Genomic DNA, 24381 nt, shown 5'->3' with positions numbered 1-24381 from the left:
AAGCTAATGTAGCTCACAGTACTTGGTGGTGTTGATTGTTCAGTATAACTGAAATAGATCATCTAAATAAACATCAGCATGTATACTGACACATAAACTCTATGTGTTGTGTGACTGTGACCAAACAGCAAAGACAAAAGAAAGAGGGATTAATGAAGTCCAGGTTACAAGGCTTTAGTTGATGACTTGCTCTAGCCAGTCATCCACATCAGTGTGTCATCACTGTAAGATGTCTTTGCGATGCATTCGTTGGTCTTGTCACCACTTTTCCTGTCAACACAAAGCAAACACGGCCAGGAACATCTAAGAGAATTCCTGCTGCTAAACATCAACGACTCTTGAATGTGCATCAATTTGTAACAATGACTAATAACTAACAAGTCATGTACTTTATAGTATAAATCAGTATTGCACATGGAAAGAACACTTTTGAAATGGCTGGAACAAGAACATCTCCTGAAGGTTTCCAAAATGCTTTCATTTACTGTTAGTTTTGTCATCTTGTTCTGCCAAGCATTGTGACTCATCCGTTTCAGCTTTTATTGCTGTTTAATTTCAGGAATATAAATGCATTTTTATTAGATTCAGCCTTTTTATATGTCCATAAACATGTTTCCATGTCCAGCTGGGTTTGACCGGTGTCCCTCCTTTCGTGTTTCGTTGCTACATAAAAGTTGTTTAAAGAGATGGGTGTAAGGGCCATTGTGGGCAATAAGAAAAAACAGCACAATATGGGAGTCTATTTTCAGATGAATGCTGCCTTTCGTGTGTTTTGGATGCAGTGCTGTTGTTCAAAGCAGACCCAGCAGTTTAAAGTCCCCTCTCCTCTGTGATGGTTTAGCCAAAAAAGATGCTGCTTTCCATCCCTACCGGTGATTACAGAGCGCAGGGACCCGTGACTTTGTCAATGAAAGATATTTTTACAAAAACATACAATTCAAGCACTTTTGTGCGGAAAGAATGTACATTTCTAAGTATTTAAAAGGAAGATTGTGGGGTCTGGGTTGACATGGAAAAAATAACTTGGAAATTTGGACCAGTTCCATCCCAGTTCATCCCCTCCTCCCTTCCCCCTCCTCTCTTTTTCATTCTCCATCCTGTCTAGCTCTCTGAAATGTGTTTCTCGTTGTCTCTCCCAATGCCTATAACTCTCAACACGCTTGGTCGGCATATTTTTGGCGCTCAAAAACCACTCAAAACAAAACCCAATTCCGTTTTTTTTCCCTCCCAACAATGCTCAAGCTTCCCAGAGTCATACTGAAATTTAATCAACAGCCATATGAGAAAAACATATAACAGCATATGTCCATATGTGTTAAGCACACTTTGTGAATGATTGTCATATAGTCAGTGGAGGAAATTAGTCCTTTTTTCTGTAGGATCATTTACTGTTCCCTCAGGACACCTGGTCCTTTTCACTGTTATGATAAGTTAATTATACACATAAATTATCCTTTCTGGTCATCTGCACTTGGACAAAGTGCTTTAACATGCAGTATAAAGATCATTTTAAGAGTAGGGATTAAATAAAATAGTCACTATTGTTGTTTTGGTTATCAAATGAGCCAACTCCATCTCATTGAGGTGTTGGCATTTCAGATCAGGAAGTGGATACAAAGCCTAAAAAATGTGTATTGGTATTACCAAAATGTACTATCCAGCTCCCAGCAACTATAGCAAGTTGAATACCATATAAGAGTGTTTTCTCCAGATATTTATCCTGGCGAGGTAGGAAGCTAAAGCTTGCAAATGAAATCAGTACCAATCAGTAGTGAAGTTCTCCATGAAGTATTGCAGTAATGAGAAAAACACTTTCTTAATCAGAAAGACAGATTGCATTATTTAACTGCAAAATATTGGCAGTTATTCTTAGTTTTCCTTCACCATCATATGCATTAGGTGGTTGAAGGAGCTGCATGGCTTACTATAAATAGTCATGTCCTCTAAATCCCTCTATGTGTGCATCTATTATGATATAATAAGAACAATGTTCAGTCTGTTACAGGAGGCAGTTCAGGTCACCAGCTGATGGTTGATAATCTCCTATGGTGTGGTTCTTCGATCAAAGTTCAACCAGTTACTGCTGACGTACGGAGTCATAATTTGAGTTTCAAATTTGCTCTGGCCTCTATAGCTGCTCCTCAACCAGCCTGGTTGACAGTATCTTCTCAGTCTATGGGCCTGATCATGATGCGAACAGCTTTCATGGAGTAGAAGCCTCCACCGTAGTCAGCCCAGAAGATGCCGTCTTGGAATTTGCTGCGGTAGACTCCTCCGGAGTACCAGACACCATTAAGATTGGCTTGGCCACAGGCATTGTACCACCAGCCTCCTTTATGGAAATGGGCACAGTTACCTGTGGTTTGGAAACACAGGAGAAGATTAGCTCAATGATGAGGTGAGTTCATAGAGAAAAGTGACAACATTCAACTTTGTTTTCAAAAAGCATCACTATAATGACAGAAACCACTTTTTCCAACCACTTAGTTTATGTTGTGTCAAGATGCAGCCTTTTGGTATCTGTAATTCGAAAGATGATAACAATGATCTTTTACTCCACAAATGTAGTCAGTGTTTCAGCAAATTAATGTGGAGCTTCCAGGAGCAGAACACTTTCAATAGCATAGAGCGTAACAGTTTTGCTGTGTTGCAAAAGACAATTTCTTGGAGAAAGTTGTAAGGTGCTTATTTGCATGATGTTTGCCAAAGAACAAGCTGCTTGAGAGCTTTGACTCTCGATTCATCACAACTGATGATGAAAAAAGTGGGAGTTTAAAGAGTTTATACAATTTGTTCACTGATAGAGAATGATTATAAATATTTATTTTCTTTAGGTAGTGAGTGAATTGTGTCATTCGTCCTCGTGGGTCTCCAGACAACATGGGACAGATCACCTAGGGACATACGTCACATTTATCACTGGAAAACTGCAGCTGGCAAAGGTGCAGCAGGTTTTTATGACTTTGTTTGATTTGTAAATTTCTCTCTGAGATCAATAAAGATTTGTTTTTATCTAATAATTAACTCAGTGAATTGTAGTGGACTATTGTACTTCAGTGAATGCAAAAGGCTACTTTACACCGCTGGTGGTCAGGGGGTCTTCATATTAGGGTTTTTATACATTTTACTACTCTAGGAAAACCTAAATTTACAAATGTTTCAAGAATACTTGAATGTGAAACCAAAAGCTTGAAGGTTCCATGTGCAGCATCTCTAACCACTGGATGTCTCATCTCAGAGTAAAGAAAACAGGTCAGATCAGCCACACCTCCTCCCTCTCTGCATTTAGACAAGAGTCAACAAAATATCATCCAGCCACAACTATTAGAACATGTTAAAATGGCTGTAATAAGTAAAATTTGAAAAATAACATAAATAAAATACTTTGTTTTTTAAGTCTTTGGAATTTTAGGACACAAGCTGAATGCTGCACTGCACTATTGCTTTTCTAATGTGGTGTGGGAGATCAATCTGAGTCTGTAATAAGCACGGGGAAGGCCAACAACTTCAAAGGAAGGGACCCACATGCACTCACATGTACATGCTGCCAGACTAGCTGCCAAAACATCGAACAGAGAAGCTCATATTACAGCACTCAGAGTGAGTGTGACTTCATTCTCTGGTAAGGATGCCATTACACTTCTTTATATAGAAGATATGTGTTTGTTGCTATGTTTATGTGAAAAACATTGCATATGACACCTTCAATACATCAAAACCACTCAGACTGCAGATTTGAAATAATTCCAAGGTCACAATAATAAAAGAGATTATTTAAATTTCAATATATGATGCACTTCGATGAAGACTATATGAAAAGCGATCTCAGTTTCATCTACCTGAAAAGGCATCCTTATCTCGATCCAGAGTGGTGAACTGTTTGCCGTTGTGGCTGCTGAGCGAGTCCCCGGCGTTGCCCTGGTATGTGCCCAGGCGCAGACGGTATCCCTCACTCTCCGGCTCCAGGTGGAAGCTGTTGTACTGAGCGTAGACCTTCTTGTCCATCCAGTCTTCCAGCTCCACCAGCAGCTTGTAGTCGCCCTGCCTCCCGAGATTATAGATGCCTTCGAGGCCGAGCCAGTATTCTCCGTCTATGTTTCCAAAGCCGCTCTGAGTCAAAGGAAGATTAAAAGGAAGGTTACAAAAAGATCACAGAAGATAATCCAAGTTGTTTGTGATGTGGTCGCGTCAGGAGTTTAGAAACACAAGCAATATTTAGGAACTTGAAACTTGTTTTTGTAGATTTTGTGGAACTGTTAACAGAACAAATGAGAACTTCTTTTTGATGACAATATGGGCATGGTTCTGCAGTTTAAGAAAGACTTCAAAAGATAAAAGCACTGTGACCAAACAATGTCACGTTGTATCTAAAATTTTATAAGAATGACATATGTAGAGTTTATGCTGGAAAATAAGCATTTATCCTCAGTATCCTGCTTCAGTGCTCAAACCAAACAGATCTCTTAACTCACGGCTAATGGCAAAGCTGGCCTGGGCACTTGTGTTGAATAACCATGACCCATCTACCTCTGCATGTTCCTCTAGAACACTTCACTTGGTAGAGGAGGTTGAGGTTTGTGATTGTGGATTAGTCGGGTGAGCCAGCAGATGATGAATGATGTAGGGTTTCAGTTCAGGGCCTCAACTGTGGTGCTGCGAGTATGTGTCTGTGTATGTGGTGGCTTTGTGGGAGAGCGAAGAGGCAAATCAATGTTGAAGAGAGCAATTTAGCTTCCAGTTACACAGGCACAAGCCTGGCCGGACTGAATGGAACACTGGATTGCAAGCGGCTGCCAGCAGCGATATACTCCATCTCATTCTCACAGAGCTTTGATGAGAGGGGCTCCATACGGTGTGGTGTAGACCAACCAGCCATCCATCCAGGAAGGCACCATAGTAGTAGTGGTTTTGGAAAAGAAATGCCTGCAGATTGAGCTGTGGAACATACCTTCCTAGTGGGCCATCTAATGTTTCATAATGGGAATCTCAAACCAAATGACCTCGGACGAATAGCGCTGCTGACAGGGCGTTATATTTTACAGTAAGTGAAAACACAAGGAGTCAGGCTCAGGAAATTGTCCCAAAGACCCCAGATGGTTCCTCTCGATGGGTCATATAATAGCACCACTGTTGTCTCTGGATGAGCCAAGTATTTAGAGGCTGGACCAAGAAAGAAGACAGGATAATAGACAGGGAGGGCAGAGGAAGTGCCATTGTCATCACCTTGTAGTTATCCCAGTTCCTGAAGAAGTTAACTGAGCCATCTTTTCTGCTCTGGATAACGGTCCATCCTCCGTTGTCTATATCCTGTTCACACCACACCTGCACTGGCCTCTCTGCTTCGTCGGGTCGGATCAAGTACATGCCACTGGTGCTGTGTCCGGCCTCCTGCGCCTCCCAACAGTCTCTAAATGGGCCTGAAGGAAAGCAAAACAAGAGAGGGAGGCAGTAAGAAAGAAAGCCAGCTGGGAATAGAGAGCAGTAAAAACTTCTTCAAACAACTTCTGGAGATAAAATCATTGGACATGAATTAGTGTCCTTTTATAAACAAAAGACAAACAGCAGTAGCGGGAACAGTAAAGCTAGGTTCAAAGGCTACTTAGCTTATTTGGAAGGCTAGGCTAATTAGCTTTCAGAAGAACTGGCTTATTTGGTATTAGATTTATCTGCTGCCTTGTTTATGCTGAGTAACAAACTGAATCAAAATAGATTTTTAATCACAAAAACAGGTCAAAAAATGTCTGTTAATTATCTTTGGCTTAGACTAACTCCGACTGTCCTCCAGCTAGCCTGACCAAGCTAAGGGCAGTCACTGTGGTTTAGGTTTTCCCAGCAAGTGTGGAATGTTTCACATTATTGTTTGGTGAACATTTTTTACAAGCGCTCATCTTTCTTTTGAAAAAAAAATGTTCTTATTCCATTTTAAATAATGTTTTAAGGATATTTATAATTTCAAATATTGTTTCTATGGGGACATACAGGTTTAGCTGAAACGTTCAGAGGATGCTTTTTGCACATTGTCAAGGCAACAAGATTACATCACATGATGACCAGTAAGAATGTTTAAAACCAGCATTTAAACAATGTTTTCAAGATGTTTTCAAGACCTCAGATGGCAGAAAATCTTCCATAAATCTTCCATAAAAATGTGATATATTAACAATATTTTTCCTGCAATATTCTGAGGACGTTTTTAGAATGTTATTGAGAATGTTGTTCAACAAAACATTCATAGAATGCTATATAATAACAAAGGCAGGATATTCTCAGGCAACATTTGGAAGAAATTTTAAAAATGTTCGGGATTTTTTAAAGAATGTCTTAGAGAATGTTATTCTATTTAAAAAAAATTCTAGGAACTAAAAAGATGTTATTCATATATTTTTTTTCAAAAAGTACACCTCTCTAAAGCATAAAAAAGACAGAATCTGATCAATTTTGAGCAAATCTTTGTGACTGCATTTTGGTATCATGGCAGATTCCATGTGAGCACTGAGAAATCAACAACATGTTTACATTATGAGGAAACTCTGAAGTCAATGTGTGACAGAAAGTTAAATAAGTAGGAAAAAGCAGTAAACAAGAAAAAAATCACACAGGCAGACAAAGAAATAGAAAACACATGTATGTACCGGAGGTCTTCACTTGTTTATTACGTCCTGTGTGAACAGCAGGAGAGAATCCACCTATTAAGTCACTTAATAAAAAATTACTTTCCTTCATTTGAGGTCAAAACTCAAAATAGGTAGCTTGTTAACCTGTCCTTGTTAACATCTGCCTTTTCTCAAGGTAATTTAACATTATCATTTAAGATTTTTAATTAATAACATATGTAGCAGTAAGTTTATTTTAAGGGCGAAGAACTGTCTCCCAGCTAATTATATAATAACAATAATAACATAAAGGTAGAGACCATTCCCTTAAGTATCCCAGAAGTGCCTCTATTTTGTGGTTTGCAGGACCTCTACCATGCCAGGCTGGATTTTGTCTCTCACATGCAATGGAACAGTCTCGTAAAGGATTATTTCCATACACAGCTGCACTGAAATCCTACACACTTTATTATTCTTTGGCAACGGCAATCTAAATGTGTCAGGAAATTCTGTTGATTAGCAGAATCATGTTGGTCAGGGCTCTCTTTGCTTTGCTTAAAATTCCCAGCCTCAGTTCAGACGTTACAACATTTTTATTTCCAGCCTGGTTTATGTTCTTTCTGTAGTGTGGGGAGCAGAGTTCCAGCTGAATTTGCAAATCTTTAACCTTTGGAAATGAGGCCACAAGCCCACCTGCAGCTGTATTCAAAGTCAGAGATTATTATTTTGTTATGGGTGGCCTAGAAAGTCATGACTACTCGACATTTTGCCATGACTATTTTGGGTTTTTGTGACTGAAAATAGGAATAAATGATTGAAAATTAAGGGATGGATGGATGGATGGATGGATGGATGGATGGATGGATGGATCTCTAGCGCATTCTCTCACCCACTCACCTTCTGTACTGAAGTTTCTCTGAGGAGGTTTCTGGACTTCCAGGGTACCGCTGGTGGGTGATGGCCCGGAACGAGAGCCCCTTTCCCGGGCAAACCCTCGGGTGTTGTCCCTCTGGATCTCATTGGTGAAACGTGGCACATTGACTGGAATGTTCTCAGGCACAACCTGCACCAGTGGAGGTCCCAGGGGAGGTTGTTCACGCCTATGACTGTACACCTGCATACAACGCTCCTCCAGCGCTCCTATCAGCACTGACTGGTTGTTCACCACCGCAGACAGGGCTGCGTACTTGGCCTCCAGTTCCCTGTAGCGGGAGGACAGGCGCAGCGACTCAGTGGTGGCGTTAAGGATTCGTGTCTCCAGCTGAGCCAGCTCCAGCGAGTTATCCCTCTTTCTGATGATCTCGTGGAGCAGCTGCATGTAGAGCTGAGTCACCCTGGAGTTCATGTTCCTGCTCTCTTTCCTCAACAGCTTCATCTCATTCACCAAGTTGCCGTCCACATCCACCACCAGTTTCAAAGTCTCCATCTCCCGCCGCTGCTTTGACAGCAGGTCACGCACCAAGGCCACGTCCAGGCGTGTCACTCGGTCCTTGTCAGTTGAATAACCCCGGGCGGCGCAGATGGGACCTGTGATCTTCTGTTCAGGGACCAGGAAGGTGTAGGAGCACTTCTTGTTTTCTCCACTGGCCTCTGGAGCCCTTCGTATCCGGGACAGGATAGGGTTCTTGGTGAGGGCTTGAGTGTTGCTCCAAAGAGACAGACCAAGCAGAATAAATAGGCCCCACATTCCAGATCCCATGGTTCCTCCTCTGTTTATCACCAAACAAGCAAGAGATCTGAAAAAAATGAATGACAGGCACACAAATCATATAGCTGGTTTCTACATTTTTCCACAAAAACAACATTAACCTGTTGGTATGACTCTCAGATCTTCCAACTTCCCTGCTCTGTATCCTACACTCTAATCTTGCTCTGTTTGTCATTCCACCACTTTGGGAATGGCTAAAGTTGCAATGAAATTTTGCAGAGACAATTATGAACCCCAGATGGTTAATGCTGTTGACTTTGGCGATCCTTTGATTTTTTTTCATGTATCTCCATCCTGATAAGAATTTCAGTTCATCCAGTAGCTCATGTCTAACTTCTTGTAACACCAGTGACATTCCCATCAGCATTGGTTGCTTTTTTGTTTTGGGACTAATTACCAAGTAAATTAAGATGAACATGGCAAAGATGATCCCTGCTAAACATTAGTGTGTGAACCCCTTCCTCTCTGGAGGATGTTGAACTGGGACCAGGCCATATCTTCGACAAAAAACTCAAATGGTGCCATTCTTTCAAAGTTGTCAAGGGTGGAACATTTAGTAAAGAGGCTTCCTGGTATTACTATGATTAGAATTGATGCAGTGGTTTTTGTGTTTCATTTCTGTCGCAACAATTGAGATGTTTTAGGGCAGGTTCAGCAGCATCATTGTCACTCATGCAAAGCTATAAGGCCACAATCTAATCTGGAGTTTTTCAGATCTCACTCTGGTCTAGTAATAAAGGTGAGAACATTGATTGTATTTCCGATTTCTCACAAGTGCCAGAGATCAAGGTTGTTTGTTTTGGCCTTACAGTTTTCTATGTGATCCTAGCATTGTTAGTCTGCTGATGTTAGCATGCTTATATTAGCATTTAGCACATAACTCAACTTTGCCTGACTACAGCCTCAGAGGTGCTTACAGGGGTGTAGACTTCCTGAGCCAGTAGTATTAACAGCACCAAGATGGAGCTGACTCAACTTCGTGACTCACGGATGTGCTTTTGGGCAACAATGGCGTGCTTTGGCACAGATGTAAAAAAATATATCTGGCATTAGTTATGAAAGCAGTATTTATTAGTAGGATCCCTTATTATTGGAATTGGTCTTTCCATTGAATTTGCTGACAAGAAGAAAATATAGAAGAGTATTGTATAAGAAGTTATTTTTTGTTACCAATGATCTGATATTTTTTGTTCAGTTTCCTACCGGTCACAAAACAAGAAAACTACACTCATGTCTTGCAGATGTTTTCTTTTCTCCTCTAATCTGATTTAATCCAATTAAACCACTGTGTAGTCAGATTGTCCACTGGCATGAGACAGGAAAGAGCTGCACATGGAGACTTGACATAAGAGTCTAGTCTAAGTATGAAGTAAGTGAGCATTAAAATGTAAAGTGAAAATATAGCACAGACACAGCTGGTTCCACACACTCAACGACTGCCTTTGGCACAGTGTTCCCTGTGGTACGATTGTGATGGGGTAACAGTAGTTCCACCCACTCGCCACAAACCTGTTATCTTTACTCACATTTTCAATACATTCCCTCATGGGCTCTCTTTCATTTTGTCCCTTGCCACATCTGTATCAGGTGTCTGGGTGTGTTCAAGTGTCAAGATCTGTTTTTAATATTTCTGTAGATCTTGTGGCTCAGTCCTGTGGTCTTCCAGCGTACCTGCACTGGTGCATGAGTATTAGAAGGTTGAAAAACTCAGAGTCTGACAAAAGACTTGACTCAAAAGGAAAATATTTGAGAGAAAATTTGGAAATGTGGCCAATGATTACACTGAATATGCAATTTAGCAGAATGGCATCCAATGGCAAACTCTGGTGGATTCATAAGATGCAGAAATGTGTGAAATGAGTCCACAGGTGGTTATCATTGTGCCTCAGACACTCAGCTTAACCTCTGCTGTTTCTTTTTGTCTGAGACACACACAGAAATTTGAATTTATTGATGAATTATAGAAACTGATGTGTTTGAGGAGCGGCAGGGGGAACAGGGATCCCTGATTTCTGAGTAATGTTTTCTGGAGTCTATTTTTGGAAAGAGCGCTTGTGTTTTGATCTCATTGGTTTTGACAGCACAACGAATGAGGCGGGGTGGGTGCAGGCTAAGTGAAAGATCCCTCCCTCCATATTCAATAGCATGGCTTGGCTTGAGAAGTGGAGCTTCTTTGCCGGGCCAACTTCAGGCTGATTTTGGCAGTCGAGCAAAATCCAACCAGAAGGCAGTCTAGGGGATGTAGCCAAGGAGGTTTAGTAACCTTCATCTAACACTTCTGACTGGCACACAGTATGACCCACTTTACATTGACACGCTTCACAACAAATCCACTGAGGATTGCTACAGATGCCACAGAGGCAGAATTAAATGAATCCAAGACAGAGACAGAAGAGGCTTTAAATCATTTCTGTGGTCTTTTCTTGATGTTTAGCTGCACTGAAGAGTACTGACCACAGTTAGCGGGACAGATCCCAGAGCATTACCTAAGCTTGAACTGCTGCTGTAGCAGAATAGTAGCCTTGTATCATTGTCATCCACAAAAACATGCTTACCTCAAGGAAAAAAAATACAGATTTTTGCATATTTGTGAGGTACAATGACTAATTGATGGAAAGAAAGTGTGTGAGGCAACATCATTTTTTCATAACCATGATGTTCAGCAGCACAGATTTCTCCCCTGAAGCCCTGTTTTAACTTTAATACATGGAATGAGCGACAGTTTATTTTGTCATAAATTAATAACCATGAGAGCAAAAGGAAAACAGGGCCATGTGTCAGAGCTCAAAGACACCTTGGCACTGTCACTCAGTTATTATTACCCATAGAGGACTTTTTCCTGTCTTTCTGTAATCACAGGCCATCCCTTTCAATAGCTCGGTCTCAGCTATTTGGCGCGTCTGTACGTCTCCAACCCCACAATATGAATCTCACAGGCCTCGGCCTGACAGGAGTGACAGTGTTTACACAGAGGCTCCTCAGCCAGGGCTGTGACTCTCATCCGCAGTTATTACCACCAGGTTTCTCCCTGTCGTTCACACCCTGCTGGTCTTCATCAAGTCTGCCACAGAGGCATTTTTTTTGGTTGACTTATTAAAAAGGCATTTTCTCCTCTCCTTCCCTTCCTCACAGCCAGACCCGACCAGTTCCAGCCAACTCATCCATATTCTCCTTGCAACTAGACGGTTCAGACTTTGTGGTGGCTGGTTTTCCCAACTCAGGGGACTCATCCAAAACAGCCCACTGACTCTAAGTGGTACCACTGAGCTCTAACTGTCTACTTTTAAGCTCCTCAATTTAAAGATTTGCTGTTAGCCTTGGAAATCTACCGCATACGAGCCCCTTAATGTTTCTCCAAGTTGTGAGTTCAACGTACAGAATAAATACAGTGAAAAAGAGAAATCCCCCATTTTCCACTCTAACTTTGTTGTGGCTTTTGCTCTGGGCGAACAGAGTTTAAGGACGGTGCCAATTAGCCCACAAGTTATTCTGATGGTGCCGCTGATTAGCTCCGTCTGCTGAGGAGACGACTTGATACATGATCTTTGTGAATATAAGCAAAAGGTTCAGACCAGATTTACTTTAATTTGTTTAAATGATAGAGATTCACCGTCATACCACAGCTTCTTTAAAGGAGCCATAAAAGACAAGAAGACTATTTTCAGTTAGTTGCAACAGATTCCATGTTTTAACTTTACAATGGTAAAAAAAAACTAAAATGATGGCAATTTCCTTGAAGAACAACACACATATTCGTACATCAATGTCACAATTAAGCTGAAATAACAATAAAAAAAGAACTCTAACCGGTAGTAAGTTGAGTCAGTAGTCCAAGTGGTCTCTCAGTTGTGTTTCCTCTGCAGGTTCATGTGCTCCATTCTCAGTCCCCCTCTGCCTTTGCTCTCATTGAGAATGAAGGCCTGCACACTGCTGTGGCACCAGCAAGCTCTGTCCACCAGGAGAGAACAGCGAAGGGTGGTCCATCTGCCGAAAGAGGGAGGCTGATGGTATGATTTTCCCTGTTGAGCAGAGGAAAGGCTTGGCCCTGCCTTCCTCCGCCTGAAGTTTGTGAAAGAAAGGAAAGGCTCCTCCTGATATAAGGTTTCACCACAAACAAAAAACACTAAGTGACGGATCCAGCTGCCCAGTGAGTCAGTGAAGGGTGAAGACTGTGAAAATCAGCCTTCATGTCATATTTTAATTCTCATAAGTCTTGTTTGCAAGGTTCATTTGTCTCCCGCACACGCAACACGTCAGTCATGCTTGCTGAAGTTGATGGCCTCCTTTCTTCCCATCACTTTCACACACTCATCTGTCAGCTTCATTCATAGAACTCTTCTTCATCCCCTGCTTACCCTTCCTCACAAATCTGTTTCCTATCAGCTCCAATCTAATGACTGAGTGATTCTGGTGACCCAGTAGCTTCAGCACAATAATAGGAGGTCTGTTTTGGATGTGAGCGTCTCTTTTGTGTTTACCCCGTATATGGGGATGTGTGCGTCTCCAGCGGCAGTCCAAGAGCTTTTGGCAGCTGTGTTTATTTGGTTATGAGGACAATATGCGCGGGGCTTTGCAGACAAAAAGAACGCCCCTCAGCTAAATGTTTTGGATCGAGGAGGAAGCACAGGCTTTGAAGCACGGGGATTCTCTGCATGTGGAAACATACTTAGGCATGTGGGAGGACAGTTTTGCTTATGAGCGATCAAGACAGGACATGCATAATGCAGAAATGTTTGTGTGTGTGTGTGTGTGTGCATGCGTTTCAGTGCGTGGGCGCCTGTGTGTGACGCATATGTTTGTGTGGGTGTGAGTGAGAGAGTGTGTGTCCGTGGTGGTCGTTTTTTTTTAGTAGGGGTTGTTGAATTAAAAATAAATGGAATTAGAATGAAAAGAAAAAAATTACTATAACCAAATTGTGTTTATCATTTGAAAGTATTCTCTTTTTTGCTCTTTTCTTGTTCATTTGAGGGCCACAACCTGCTCGCAAGTGAGCATCATGTCATTTAAAGTAGTCAGAATGCAAATATCCAGTAATTTTATGGTTTCTGAGTGTTTTTTGAAACCCTAATTTAAAAAGGACTTGTTTGTGTCATGTTGAGATAATTCCATGCTTCATTCATTCTCTAATGCCACATTAAAGGGGTTTTAAAAAAGGTTGTCCCTTCAAATGTTGCCCTTGATCTTCTATGCACATCATTACAGACTACACTACATTTTTTTTAAATTATATTCATTTTTTTGTTAATGGACAAAATGCAGTTTGGCCCTATGTATTGATGTATTCTTAGAAATTTCATTTTTTATTATAAGAATTTATGGCAAACTTAACTGAAGTTGTCACATCGGCAGTAATGGAATGTAACTATTTACGCTATTTACTTATGCCATGTACTGAAGCACAATTTTGATATACAGAAGATAAAGGAACTCATAAACAGTGCCATTATTATAGATTAAACTGCTCAGCAGTGTTAAAGTAATGAGCTTCAGCTGCAGTCAATATTTATAATCCAATTCTAAATAAAGAGTGCTTTAACTTTAGGTATTTAAAGTAAATTTTGGTGCTACTATTTTTGTACTTTTCCTTACGCCTCCTTTTGAATGTAGGAGTTTTACTTGTAACAACATGTTTGGGTTTTGTTTTTTTTTTTCCTTACTTTCATTTGAGTAAAGGAAGCAACTACTTCCTCCACTGGTTAAAAGTTAAAATCCATCTCTTACTGTTAGCCCCTCCTTGTGGCTAAAATACTTCACTGCCAAAGTTTACCTTTACAGACGTTGCAGGTGTATTGCTTTAATCCTACATGATAGATAGATAGATAGATAGATAGATAGATAGATAGATAGATAGATAGATAGATAGATAGATAGATAGATAGATAGATAGATAGATAGATAGATAGATAGATAGATAGATAGATAGATAGATAGATAGATAGATAGACAAAAAAATGAATCCTTAGTGTTCCACTACTATTACAACTATATAACACACTTCATTGTGAAACCTGGTCAAATGGACAGGAAAATTGTTTTGAAATGGTTTTCATCAGTGGTTTAAAAAAATGCCTAATATCAAAATCTTATGCTTCAGAAAGATTATCAATAAAAATACAAGTAAAATACAAACAAAACTACTTCACTAATGATTTAACTTTGCATTGCATACGTTTTAGCAGCAAAAATATACTTAAAGTGCTAATTATACAAAGAAACTATAGAGTACTGATTTGACTTCCTGGGTTTCATATGCAACAAAAAACTAAGGAACCAATCCTGCCTTGCAATGTGGGGCTTTCTGTGTCATTATTCTTTGTTGGTTTCCAGTTTGAACATCTATGTAGAAAGACTCCAGAGATTAGAACCAGAGACATACTGATTAGAACCTGAGGACCGATGGCTGAATCACTCCACCATTATAACTTACCTTTGCAAACTGAGGGGTGATTTTAAAGTGTTTGAGTAAAGCCAAGAGTGAGCTGGTGTGCTGTGGTGCAGTGAGTGGTAGATTGATAGAAGTAGAGCTATGGACTTTAAATGTGGGCATATTCAAGGGCAAACAATGGAATCGAGTTTAAAACCAATTTGAGGCAGAGAGAAATTTTTTCATGGAAGAAAATCGCAATATATAACTGATACACTGAAGTGAGTTTGAGGGTTTTAATCAACAACCAGAGGAGGATCTTAAAAGTAAGATTTTTTTTAAAAAAAAGCATTGAAGTTAAATAAACAAGTCTTTTTATTATATATACACTACCAGTCAAAGGTTTGAGTAAATCTTCTCACTCAGTGGCTTTTATTTAATTATTTTAGACATTGCAGATCAATACTGAGGCATCAAAACTATAAAAGAATACATATGGAATGATGTTTTAAACAAAAATATTAATCTAGAATGTAGAAAATAATACAAATAAATAAAAAGCATTGAATGAGACGGTGTGTCTAAACTTTTGACTGATAGTGTACATATATTTTAAAGAAAACATATAAGTTCATGATAAAATGAATAAAATACATAAATAAGGTGGATACAATGACAATCAAATTAAGTGCACAAAAGCAAATAAATAAATACATTAAATTAAATCTTTGTTGTCCTTGTCATTGCCATATAAACATATAAAAATATGTTTATCCAATCACGACAAACGTCTCCTGGTGACGTCATGTAAACCGACCAATAGGAGGCCGAGCAGTGACAGCTGACTCTCGGCTTTCAACAGCGGCGACTGTAATCAAAACAGAGGAGGGTTTTATTTATTTATTTATTGTTTACTTGTTTATATAGAAGAACATGACAAATAATTGTAATTTCAATGGAGCATCTTGATTTTAAACCTCGCTGAGCGACTTGTTGCTGTTGTTTCGTTTTGCTTTTTAAAAATTCTTTCCAACCGACTTCTTACTTTTCCAGCATGGTGAGTTTGACCCCCTTCACTTCTATGGAATGTTGCCCACGTGTTTTTATATTTTCGTGCACTTTGTCTCGGTGACAAACGCTTAGTTCGAGCCAACTGCAGGACCAGTTGCTTTCGTCCACTTTGCCCTACAGAGAGCGGCTGGATTAGGGGCTTTAAACGGGCTTTACTCCCGTGCGGAGCTTCGTCTGCTGCGTATAAAATTAGACTCCTGCAGCGTTAGAGATCCTGTGTCAGTGTGGATCTGATGAGCCCCGAGGAGGAAGCCTGAGGGGCAACTGTCAGGGTCTATATGTGTGTTATGAATGTGGGGAGAAAAAAAACATTGAAGAGAAACCTCCAGCCTGGAGAGCATAGTGCAGGGAGTTATTACTGCACAATAAATGTATAATGGAGCCTTTCATTGGACACTTGGATCTAAACAGTTTTTTAAAAATACATCATTGCATTAGTACTTCTTAATGGTTTGTGCATTTTTAGCTAAGTCACGTGTTGCATTGCATTTCATGACAATATTTCATATTTGAAAGTTTTTTTTTTTAGATTTAACTGAGCTGATGTGCCTCACAGTGGCAGGGACTGCTTCTCTAAATCTGCGCATTATTGAGTAAAAATAGTTGTACACTTTAAGCTAATTTAAAGCAGGAAGAGGTTATTGTTATGGGGGGGAAATTCTCAGTGCACAGAGATCAGTTTGAGAGTTTTAATCAAGAGCCAGAGGGGCATTTTAAGGTGTAATACTTCAATATCATGTGTAACATTCATTTTCAGCGGCATCATTTTGATGATTGCATGTAAAACACTGTCAAAATGTACAATATTTCATTTTATTTTTATTTTTCAGATACAATATATGTTTAATTTCATTTGTTTCATTGTTGTGTGGGATATTACTTATGATCTCTGTAACAATGCCTGCCTTACGTTTCACAATTCTATTCTGCCCTTATTTTAAGACTCAAGATTTCAAGAACTTTATTGTCATACACACAGCAGAAACACAGCGGTTACCCCGAGTAACGAGATTCTTATTTTGCCAGTTCCTGTCACACAACTAAGATAAAATAAAAAGAAATTTGAAAAAAAAATAGAATAAAATAAAAATAAAAGAAGGTGAAAATAGTTAAAAATAAATTATATGTGCAAATGTTGGCATCTTGTGCAGCGCTGTCATATGTAAACAAACAAAGGATACATACAAAGGCAGGAGATATGTGCAAAATATTGCCATTTATAGATAATGCAGGTGAGTCAGATTTGATAGCCTGATGGCCTGTGGACAGAAACTGTACTTAAATATCTTATTGCTTTTTACTTTTAGGCATTTCTTATGTCACATGTTTTTTTCTGGGCAGTATCTGGCACAAGAATTTCCTTTGGGATTAAGAAAGTTTTATTTGAAGTTATGTTATCTGATCTGATCTCACCTTGTCTTATCTTTCAGCCAAGTGAGACAATTATATAAATATTTTTCCCTAATTTGATGAAGTCATCTTTTGACATACCTCCACTTTCACCTCTGACTTCGCTGTGAGTACTTGTGCAGCAGTCTGACTCTTCTAATTACCTGGTGATGTGTTGCAGGATGCTGAGGGCCCCCTGGCGCTGTGCGACCTCTGCTTGGCTCAGGTGTGCTGCAGCCTGGATGCTCTGTGCAGCGTACGAGCAGACGGCTCCATGAGCCTCGTCTGGGCGCCGTTGTTCCCACAGGAGATGGCCGACCAGCTACTGCAGAAGATGACAACTAAAGGTAGGTCAGGAAGACTCAAAACACTCAGAAGATAGCAGTATGTTGGTAAAGTGAAAGAAAGAAAAATCTATCCAGGGTGTTAAATAAATCAGTGTAAAATCATACTATAGCCTGTTTTAAATGTAATTAATCTGTGATCTGAAGTTAATTGGATTTCTCCTTACAAACATGAGTTAATTAAACTTTCGGAAATCATTATCCCGAGTTGACCCTATTATCTAATGAGTTATAACTTCACCCGAAGGTTGGCATTCGTCTGGCTGAAATAGCAGGAAAATTCTTCTTCTCAAAAATAACTGTGGTTGAAATGATGCTTCTTTTTCCTTCCTTCTGTTTGCTTCTCTGAACAAGGGATACTGAATGACACGACAGTTGGGATTTTCCGAAACTGCAAAGAGCTTCGTCTGCGTCGAGCCTCCATTCAATCCTCTCCGGTGTCTGCAGAAGCTTTCCGTTTGGCTCTCTGTCCTCACCGGCTCCTGGAACTAGATGCCTCCTGGGTTTCTGGTGGTTTAACCGTGGCGGACATCATCTCAGGCCTGGCCTCCAACCACGAATGCAGGTTGAGCCTGCAGAGGTTGTCCCTCAGTGGGTTACGTCTGGACTGGGAGTCTCTGGAGGAGGATGGTGGAGTCCATGTGGGCTTCAGCTCCCTGCAGGGCCTCAGGATGCTCAACGTTGCCAACACGGACCTAAGTGATGCTGTCCTGGAGGATATTTGCACCCTACCTCACCTGGAGACTCTGGATATCTCCTGCAGTTCCATCTCAAAGCTTACCGCTCTCTTCAAGTGCAAAAACACCCTGAGATTCTTAATCGCCCACAAGCTGCAGCAGTTGGATATGTCGCCTGCCAGGTTGCTCTTTGTCTTCAACCAGCTTCACGCTCTCAGACATCTGGACTTCTCTGACGATCACTTTGCTGTGGATGACAGTGATGGACGAGTTGGAGATGAGACAGTGTGGCAGCTTCTGGAGGGGACTCCCGAGGTCCTGCCATCACTTGTTTCTTTAGATATCTCTGGGCGGAAGAGAATCAGTGAAGCCGCAATCAAGGCCTTTGTGGAGTCCAGGAGTGGACTGGTCTTCTTGGGCCTGCTGGCCACCGGGGTTAGCTCCTGTGACGTCCTTTCTTCGAAGAAAAACCTCAAAGTAAGGATCTGTTGTGAGCATCAGACAAATAGTTTGTGATACATGAGGCCATCAGAGATTGCCGTACGGAGACATATGAGCTTGATTCTTGCAGAAGTTTCTCATTTATCTTTGACTTGAGGCTCTGTTTGTGTACTTACTGAATGTGCCCACTGCATTTCCTGCTGATCTGCTGTGTGTGTTCAGGTAACAGGAGAGGCTGATGAGAACCAGGTGTGTGAGGCGCTCAGGAGGTACAGAGACCGGGAGTGTTTCATACGGGAGGCCCTCGTCCATCTCTACAATCTAACCACCAACGCTGACAAACCACAGCCAGAAATGTTGAAGGTGCTGTGACCTGGTTCCTTCTTTGATAGTTCCTTCATTGACCTGGTTCCTTCATTGTCACATAGGTCGACTGGAGCGGAGAAAACACAAGTTTAGCTGATGAACAGACATGTAACTATATGGATATTGATGTTGTAAATCAAGCTCAGTTAGACCCTCTAGTACAGCTAAAGTCTGAATGTCCTGTGACCCGATGCTCTGATTACTGTAGATGTAATCACAGAGATGGCTGATGAGGGGATTTATAGTACAGACTGACACATAAAGAGTACAATTCAGCTGCACGTCTGGCTCAGTGAGTAGTTTAGGTGGTGAGAATTGTTCTAGCCAGTTTCCACTCTTAACAGCCCAGTACTGACAAGGGCAAATCATTACTAATTCTGAGGCACATGTGATTATATCATGGACGTCTTGTTTTCTGTAGCTGGTGGTGAGTGCCATGCAGAGCCATCCCACCTCTCTGCACATCCACCTGGTGGCCACAGCTTGTGTGTTCAACCTGACCACTCAGGACCTGGCCGAGGCCATGTCAGTCAGCCTGCTCAGCTCCACCGTCGCCCAGCTGCTGTATGCCATGAAGACATTCCCCAACCACCATCAGGTCAGGAGAGCAGCTCAGATTTCATTTCCATCATCATACGTCGTTACACAACAGCAAAATCTGGCACTGAATGCTTTTGTTGCTCCCAGCTGGCTTGTCATTCACCAGCTTCTGATCTATTATTTTCTGCAGTTGGTTACAGCTCCATTTCTGCCACCTTCAGACAGCATTTGTAGTTGCTCCATATGCGCACATATATCTTCTTACACCCATATGTTTCTTCTATTCATTAGACTGTTTCCATCTCTCCAGGTCCAAAAGAACTGTCTGCTGGCGCTCTGCAGTGACTATATCCTTCAGGATGTTCCTTTTGACAAGTTAGTTTACTTTCCCTCAGTTGTAATATGACTTTTGAGTCCACGTCCCGGCAGTAGCCAAAATAATCAGTGTACTAATAGAATTGCAGTAGAGTGTTTTTCCAACAAATTGGGATCCAGCTGAAATATATTTTGTCTTGAGATGCAGCTGCCAAAAGAAATAGCTCCTCCAGATGTTAAAATGCAGACCTGAACTGAGATTTTCCCAACGTTTTGTCTGTGCATCGCTGGTGTATTTATATAATACCGTGTTCCTCACAATCATGCTGTGATCATGGTTCAGGTATTTAGCCGCCACGCTGGTGATTAACTGGCTGAGCAGCCACGAGGATCCGACCCTTCAGAGGATGGCTGTGGCTGTCATCTCCATTCTGGTGGCCAAGGTCAAGACTCTGCTCACTCACTGTGCATTAGCGTGCTGCGGGAAAATAGCATGGCACCCGTTAGTCCCACCTTTTGAAAGCTCCTGCACCTCAGTGACACTTGTTTCAGCAGCTAGCTGCATGCTTTCATTTAGTCTAGTTAAATGTGGCCAATTTCCCTGTGGGATAAAAGCGCTCTTTGTTGCAGTTTGACATTTTAGAGAATGGATAGAACTCAAAGGAGAGCTCATCTGTTTGTTTCATGTGCAGTTGTCCACAGAGGAGACGGCACAGCTCAGCAAGGACGTCTTTATTATGAAGGTACATTCGAGGGGGTTTAGTTTCATACTTACACAACTGACCCCGGCTCAGCACTAGACGTGCATGGGCGTATTTCTACTTCTCACCCGCTCACTGTGTTTCTCACCTGCTTATTTTCCATTACTTAATGTACACACTCACCTACTTACTGTCACTCCATCGCTTCATGCACTCACCGTCTCAGTTTATTCAGTCACCTCATTTTGTCCATGTAATCAAGCTGCTCTCCACACCTCATTTATCTTCTTTTATATTTTGTCTAATGTCACAAATTGAAATGTAAGCCTTTTACTGGAAGAAAAGCAAGTTGCAGCCGGTGTAGCCCGCATTTCCTGCTGGATTTTTGATTTCTATTTGGAAAAGTAGAAATTATTTCCTTTTTTCTGTCTTGTCTGGGTCTGCCTGGGTCATTTTTCACTCCTTGTTGTGTCTGTCTAACAGCAGCTGCTGGCTATAGTGCAGCAGAAAGCCATGGTGGGAGTGGTAGACTCCACTCTGAAGTTTGCCCTGAGTGCTCTGTGGAACCTGACAGATGAGATGCCGGCGGCTGCTCGCAACTTCATCGAATGCCAGGGCTTGGAGCTGTACGAGGAGGTTTTGGAGGTAGAAGAGGACAGAAAATACACAGACAGACAGAAATGCCCCCTGACAAATGTTTTTCCTCTTATGCTGCCTCCTATATTTATTTGCGTTGCAGTCCTACTACAGTGAACCTTCTATTCAGCAGAAAGTTCTTGGCCTTCTGGTGGGTAAAGTATATGCATATTCATGGTGTTAATACTTATGTGTCCAGTTTACATTCATATTTAACTTAGCTGAACAGAAGGAACTGAAGTTTATCTGTAGGCAGTTGTAGATGAAACAGTACATCTCTGAATCTAATGTCGCCCTGCCAACTTACGTTTTATGTTAGTTTTGCTTTTAACTGTGCTATCATCTTGGTGCTTCACCCTGCTGCAGAACAACATAGCAGAGGTGGAGGAGCTACAGGCTGACCTGATGGAGGAGGACCTTTTGGAGCACATCCTCAGTCTCCTGCAGGACTCCCAGGTGGAGGTGGGGGTCCGGTACTTTGCAGGAGGGATTCTGGCGCACCTCTCCTCCAGAGCAGAGGCCTGGACCCTGGAAGGCGAGCTCCGAACCACCATACTGGAGCAGCTGGTGTGTGTTTTGGATGCTGGGTTTTCATGCAACGGGTGATAAAATCCACCCTTGGCCCCTTTCAATGCATCTTCCTTTTCTCTGCAGCATGATTCCATAATGACCTGGACCCAGCTGGAGAGAGAAATGGTGTCTTACAGGTGAGAGCAAAGGAAACTGGACAGAACAGAAAGAGAGATTTGTAGAGTCATTTTCAATGCTTTTACTCATTCTGTCTGCTTAGCATTAGATATAAACTACATTTTGCATAGCACTTTCTATGGTGTGCCTATAAAAAGTATTCACCCCCCTTGGAAGTTTTCCCCTTTTATTGCTTTTTAACATTAAATTATGCTCAATGTAAAACAGTGATTCAATGAATAAGAAATTACAATAAAGACTCATTCATGCCAAAGTGAAAACAGATTTCTACAAAGTAATGCCAAATAATTAAAAATACAAAGTATGGCATAAACTGACTGTGATTAAATGTTGAAAAGCAATAGAAAGGGAAAACTTTCAAGGGGATGAATACTTTTAATAGGCACTGTAAATAATTTTCTATCAATTACACAGCCCATAGTCTCTTTGTGACACAAAGATACAAAATATTTTGTAGTTTTGGCTCCCTTAATGTATGGAATAAATGCCTAGCTTGAAACTCCATGTTCAGAATTGTTTATTTGGACACGTGCTGAGAGGTGTAAAACCCACAATGCTATTGCAAGTGCCAAAGAAAGCCCAGGCAGTCACAAGAAAACATTCTGAAATATGACTCAAAATAGGTTTTTGTGTCTAACACCTCAGCTCAAATACCCTGGATTGCACTGATGCAGAACAAAATTGGCCATCTGGTACAGATGAAAACCACCAAATGTTTAAAGTCCACTTCTGCTCATGTTTAGTCTTAGTGTACTGTTTTGTGATCTTCACATTCCAGGTCATTCCGTCCATTTTGCCCTCTGCTTCAGCCTTGTCAACCCTCAGGAGTGCAGCTGTGGGCAGTCTGGGCCATACATCTGGTCTGCAGTCAGCACAGTAAGACACACAAACACTACTGCAGAGGTTTGACTGACGTTAGCTCGGGGTCACTGTATGTGTAGACGCCATTTTGATGTAAAACAGAGCTGACTGTAACTTCGTCGTTAAATACATTACATAAATTAAAACATTACACCTCATGAATTTATTCATATTCACCTTCTGTTTTATTAATAGTTAAGTGGTGCGGAGGCTTGGGCTGCATTCCTCTCTCACCTTCTTCTCGCTTTCTTTTCGTCTTCATCCTTTAGCTTCACATTACAGCCGCATGCTGCAGCAGGAGGGCCTGACTGAACTTCTTAAAGCTCTGACTGCACATCCCGACACGCACAGCGACATTAAAGAACTGTCAGACAGGATCTTGTGTATGGTGGAGGAACACCAGAGTCACTCGGGAGCGTTCAAGAGCCAGACGGAGCCTCGAAACTCTTGACGAAATTGTAAAGAAATAGATTGTATTTCATTCAATGTCTTTGAGCTGCGTCTGTGCAGATTCTTCAAGTCAATCCTCCTGGAATCTAAGTGTAATAGAATAAATTATGTACTGTATTCTGTAAATTGTATATGAAGAGTATGAATATTGTTACTGTATGCTTTTGATTTAGTTTGGAAAGCAGATTTGTTGTCTACAGAGAAGAGAGAATGTCCTAATGAATATTTGCACAATTTTGAGGTCAAATTGCTACTAGACCAAGTGTCTGAGCTTAATGGAGTGTTCCAAATTAACTGAAGCTGGAGGCAAAGATTGCGTTATAAATCATATATAGTTCAAAAGCCAGTCACTAGAGGGTGCTGCGGCACTGTAGCTTTAGGGCTGATTTGCCCTTTTGATGTGTTTGTGTAAAAATCATTAAATGTGTAGATTTGAGATCGTGTATGATCAGCGACAAGACACCAAAGCAGGTCGGATCTGCTGTTTTTTTTCTGTCTGCATTGAAGGCTGCATTATAAAGCCCTGGAAAATAAGTTCCATCTCCTCTCCCTCTTCTGCTCTCTCCCTCCCTCTGGTATCCTAGATGCAGAATTCATTATATTTTATGTAATGCAGCTGGAAGACAGAACCGCTCATAGGCATCTAGACTGTCTATTATAAGTTGGCCTATTAATAATTCCTTTTGAAAGCTGGATTAACAAGCTCACATGAATATTTGAGTTGAACCACCATGTTCAACTTTTAAGTTGCCCCCCACCACCACCCTCGATTCACCTTCTTTCCAAACCCCCTAAAGGAATTCAAGGGGATCTGCTAAATAGAATGTGGCTTTGCGTGCATCGTGATTCAGCCAGGTTAGTCATTTCCTCGCCGGTGGCAGGTTATTTGCTTGGAAAAAGAGCTGCCGAAGCTGATATGGGATCAGCATTTAAGAGCAGCTCGCCCTCTAAACATTAAACCGTGTGCAGAAGTGCCATGGGATTAAAGGTCAAGCACCCTATAGTGAACATAGTGTGACGTTAGCGTGAAAAGTTCAAGTCATGAGACGTGTGGGAAAAGTGCAATGCTATCTAGGGGCTCTAGGTTATTCCATAGAGTGTATACTGGCTTTGCAGTGGAGTAGAACAGACAGTATATGAGGAAGTAAACAGAAGAGCCAAAGGGTAATCATGACGTGCGCTGCGTTAATCAGATCTTAAGTTTGTGTTCGTGTCTC

The 24381-nt window shown here is 41.1% G+C and overlaps 2 protein-coding genes across 3 annotated transcripts; one reads left to right on the top strand and one right to left on the bottom strand.

Annotated features, from left to right (window-relative positions):
• Positions 1-526: 526 nt before the first annotated feature.
• LOC110950746 (angiopoietin-related protein 1-like) lies at positions 527-17404 on the bottom strand. 2 transcript variants are annotated; one of them, XM_051953234.1, is made up of 6 exons: positions 17290-17404; positions 12109-12285; positions 7491-8329; positions 5224-5417; positions 3840-4110; positions 527-2356 (listed from the first exon to the last, which is right to left on the bottom strand). In XM_051953234.1, the coding sequence occupies exons 3-6, from the start codon at positions 8290-8292 to the stop codon at positions 2169-2171; spliced, it is 1455 nt and encodes a 484-aa protein (XP_051809194.1). In that variant the 5' UTR covers positions 8293-8329; positions 12109-12285; positions 17290-17404; the 3' UTR covers positions 527-2168. The 2 variants fall into 2 exon arrangements, with proteins under 2 accessions (XP_051809194.1, XP_022049194.2); XM_022193502.2 differs by lacking the exon at positions 17290-17404 and having other exon boundaries at positions 12109-12839.
• On the top strand, positions 15519-23916 carry LOC110950747 (protein zyg-11 homolog). The gene is made up of 14 exons (XM_022193503.2): positions 15519-15722; positions 17307-17472; positions 17824-18623; positions 18810-18950; positions 19375-19551; positions 19804-19868; positions 20152-20251; positions 20501-20551; positions 20993-21154; positions 21249-21296; positions 21512-21712; positions 21800-21852; positions 22632-22729; positions 22984-23916. The coding sequence occupies exons 1-14, from the start codon at positions 15720-15722 to the stop codon at positions 23163-23165; spliced, it is 2247 nt and encodes a 748-aa protein (XP_022049195.2). The 5' UTR covers positions 15519-15719; the 3' UTR covers positions 23166-23916.
• Positions 23917-24381: the final 465 nt, after the last annotated feature.

This window comes from Acanthochromis polyacanthus, chromosome 9 (genome assembly GCF_021347895.1).
Source record: "Acanthochromis polyacanthus isolate Apoly-LR-REF ecotype Palm Island chromosome 9, KAUST_Apoly_ChrSc, whole genome shotgun sequence".
Lineage (NCBI taxonomy): Eukaryota > Metazoa > Chordata > Actinopteri > Pomacentridae > Acanthochromis > Acanthochromis polyacanthus.
The sequence above is the reverse complement of the archived record's forward strand: the minus strand, read 5'-3'. Positions and strand labels throughout refer to the sequence as shown.

Excerpts from the sequence above, each read along its gene's own strand:
- LOC110950746 (XM_051953234.1), bottom strand. The coding sequence starts at position 8,292 with ATGGGATCTGGAATGTGGGGCCTATTTATTCTGCTTGGTCTGTCTCTT. Across the intron at positions 5,418-7,490 it reads GAGAAACTTCAGTACAGAAG|GCCCATTTAGAGACTGTTGG; the intron begins GTGAGTGGGTGA and ends GCTTTCCTTCAG. Across the intron at positions 4,111-5,223 it reads GGAACTGGGATAACTACAAG|AGCGGCTTTGGAAACATAGA; the intron begins GTGATGACAATG and ends CCTTTGACTCAG.
- LOC110950747 (XM_022193503.2), top strand. Across the intron at positions 17,473-17,823 it reads GCAGAAGATGACAACTAAAG|GGATACTGAATGACACGACA; the intron begins GTAGGTCAGGAA and ends TCTCTGAACAAG. Across the intron at positions 18,951-19,374 it reads CACAGCCAGAAATGTTGAAG|CTGGTGGTGAGTGCCATGCA; the intron begins GTGCTGTGACCT and ends TGTTTTCTGTAG.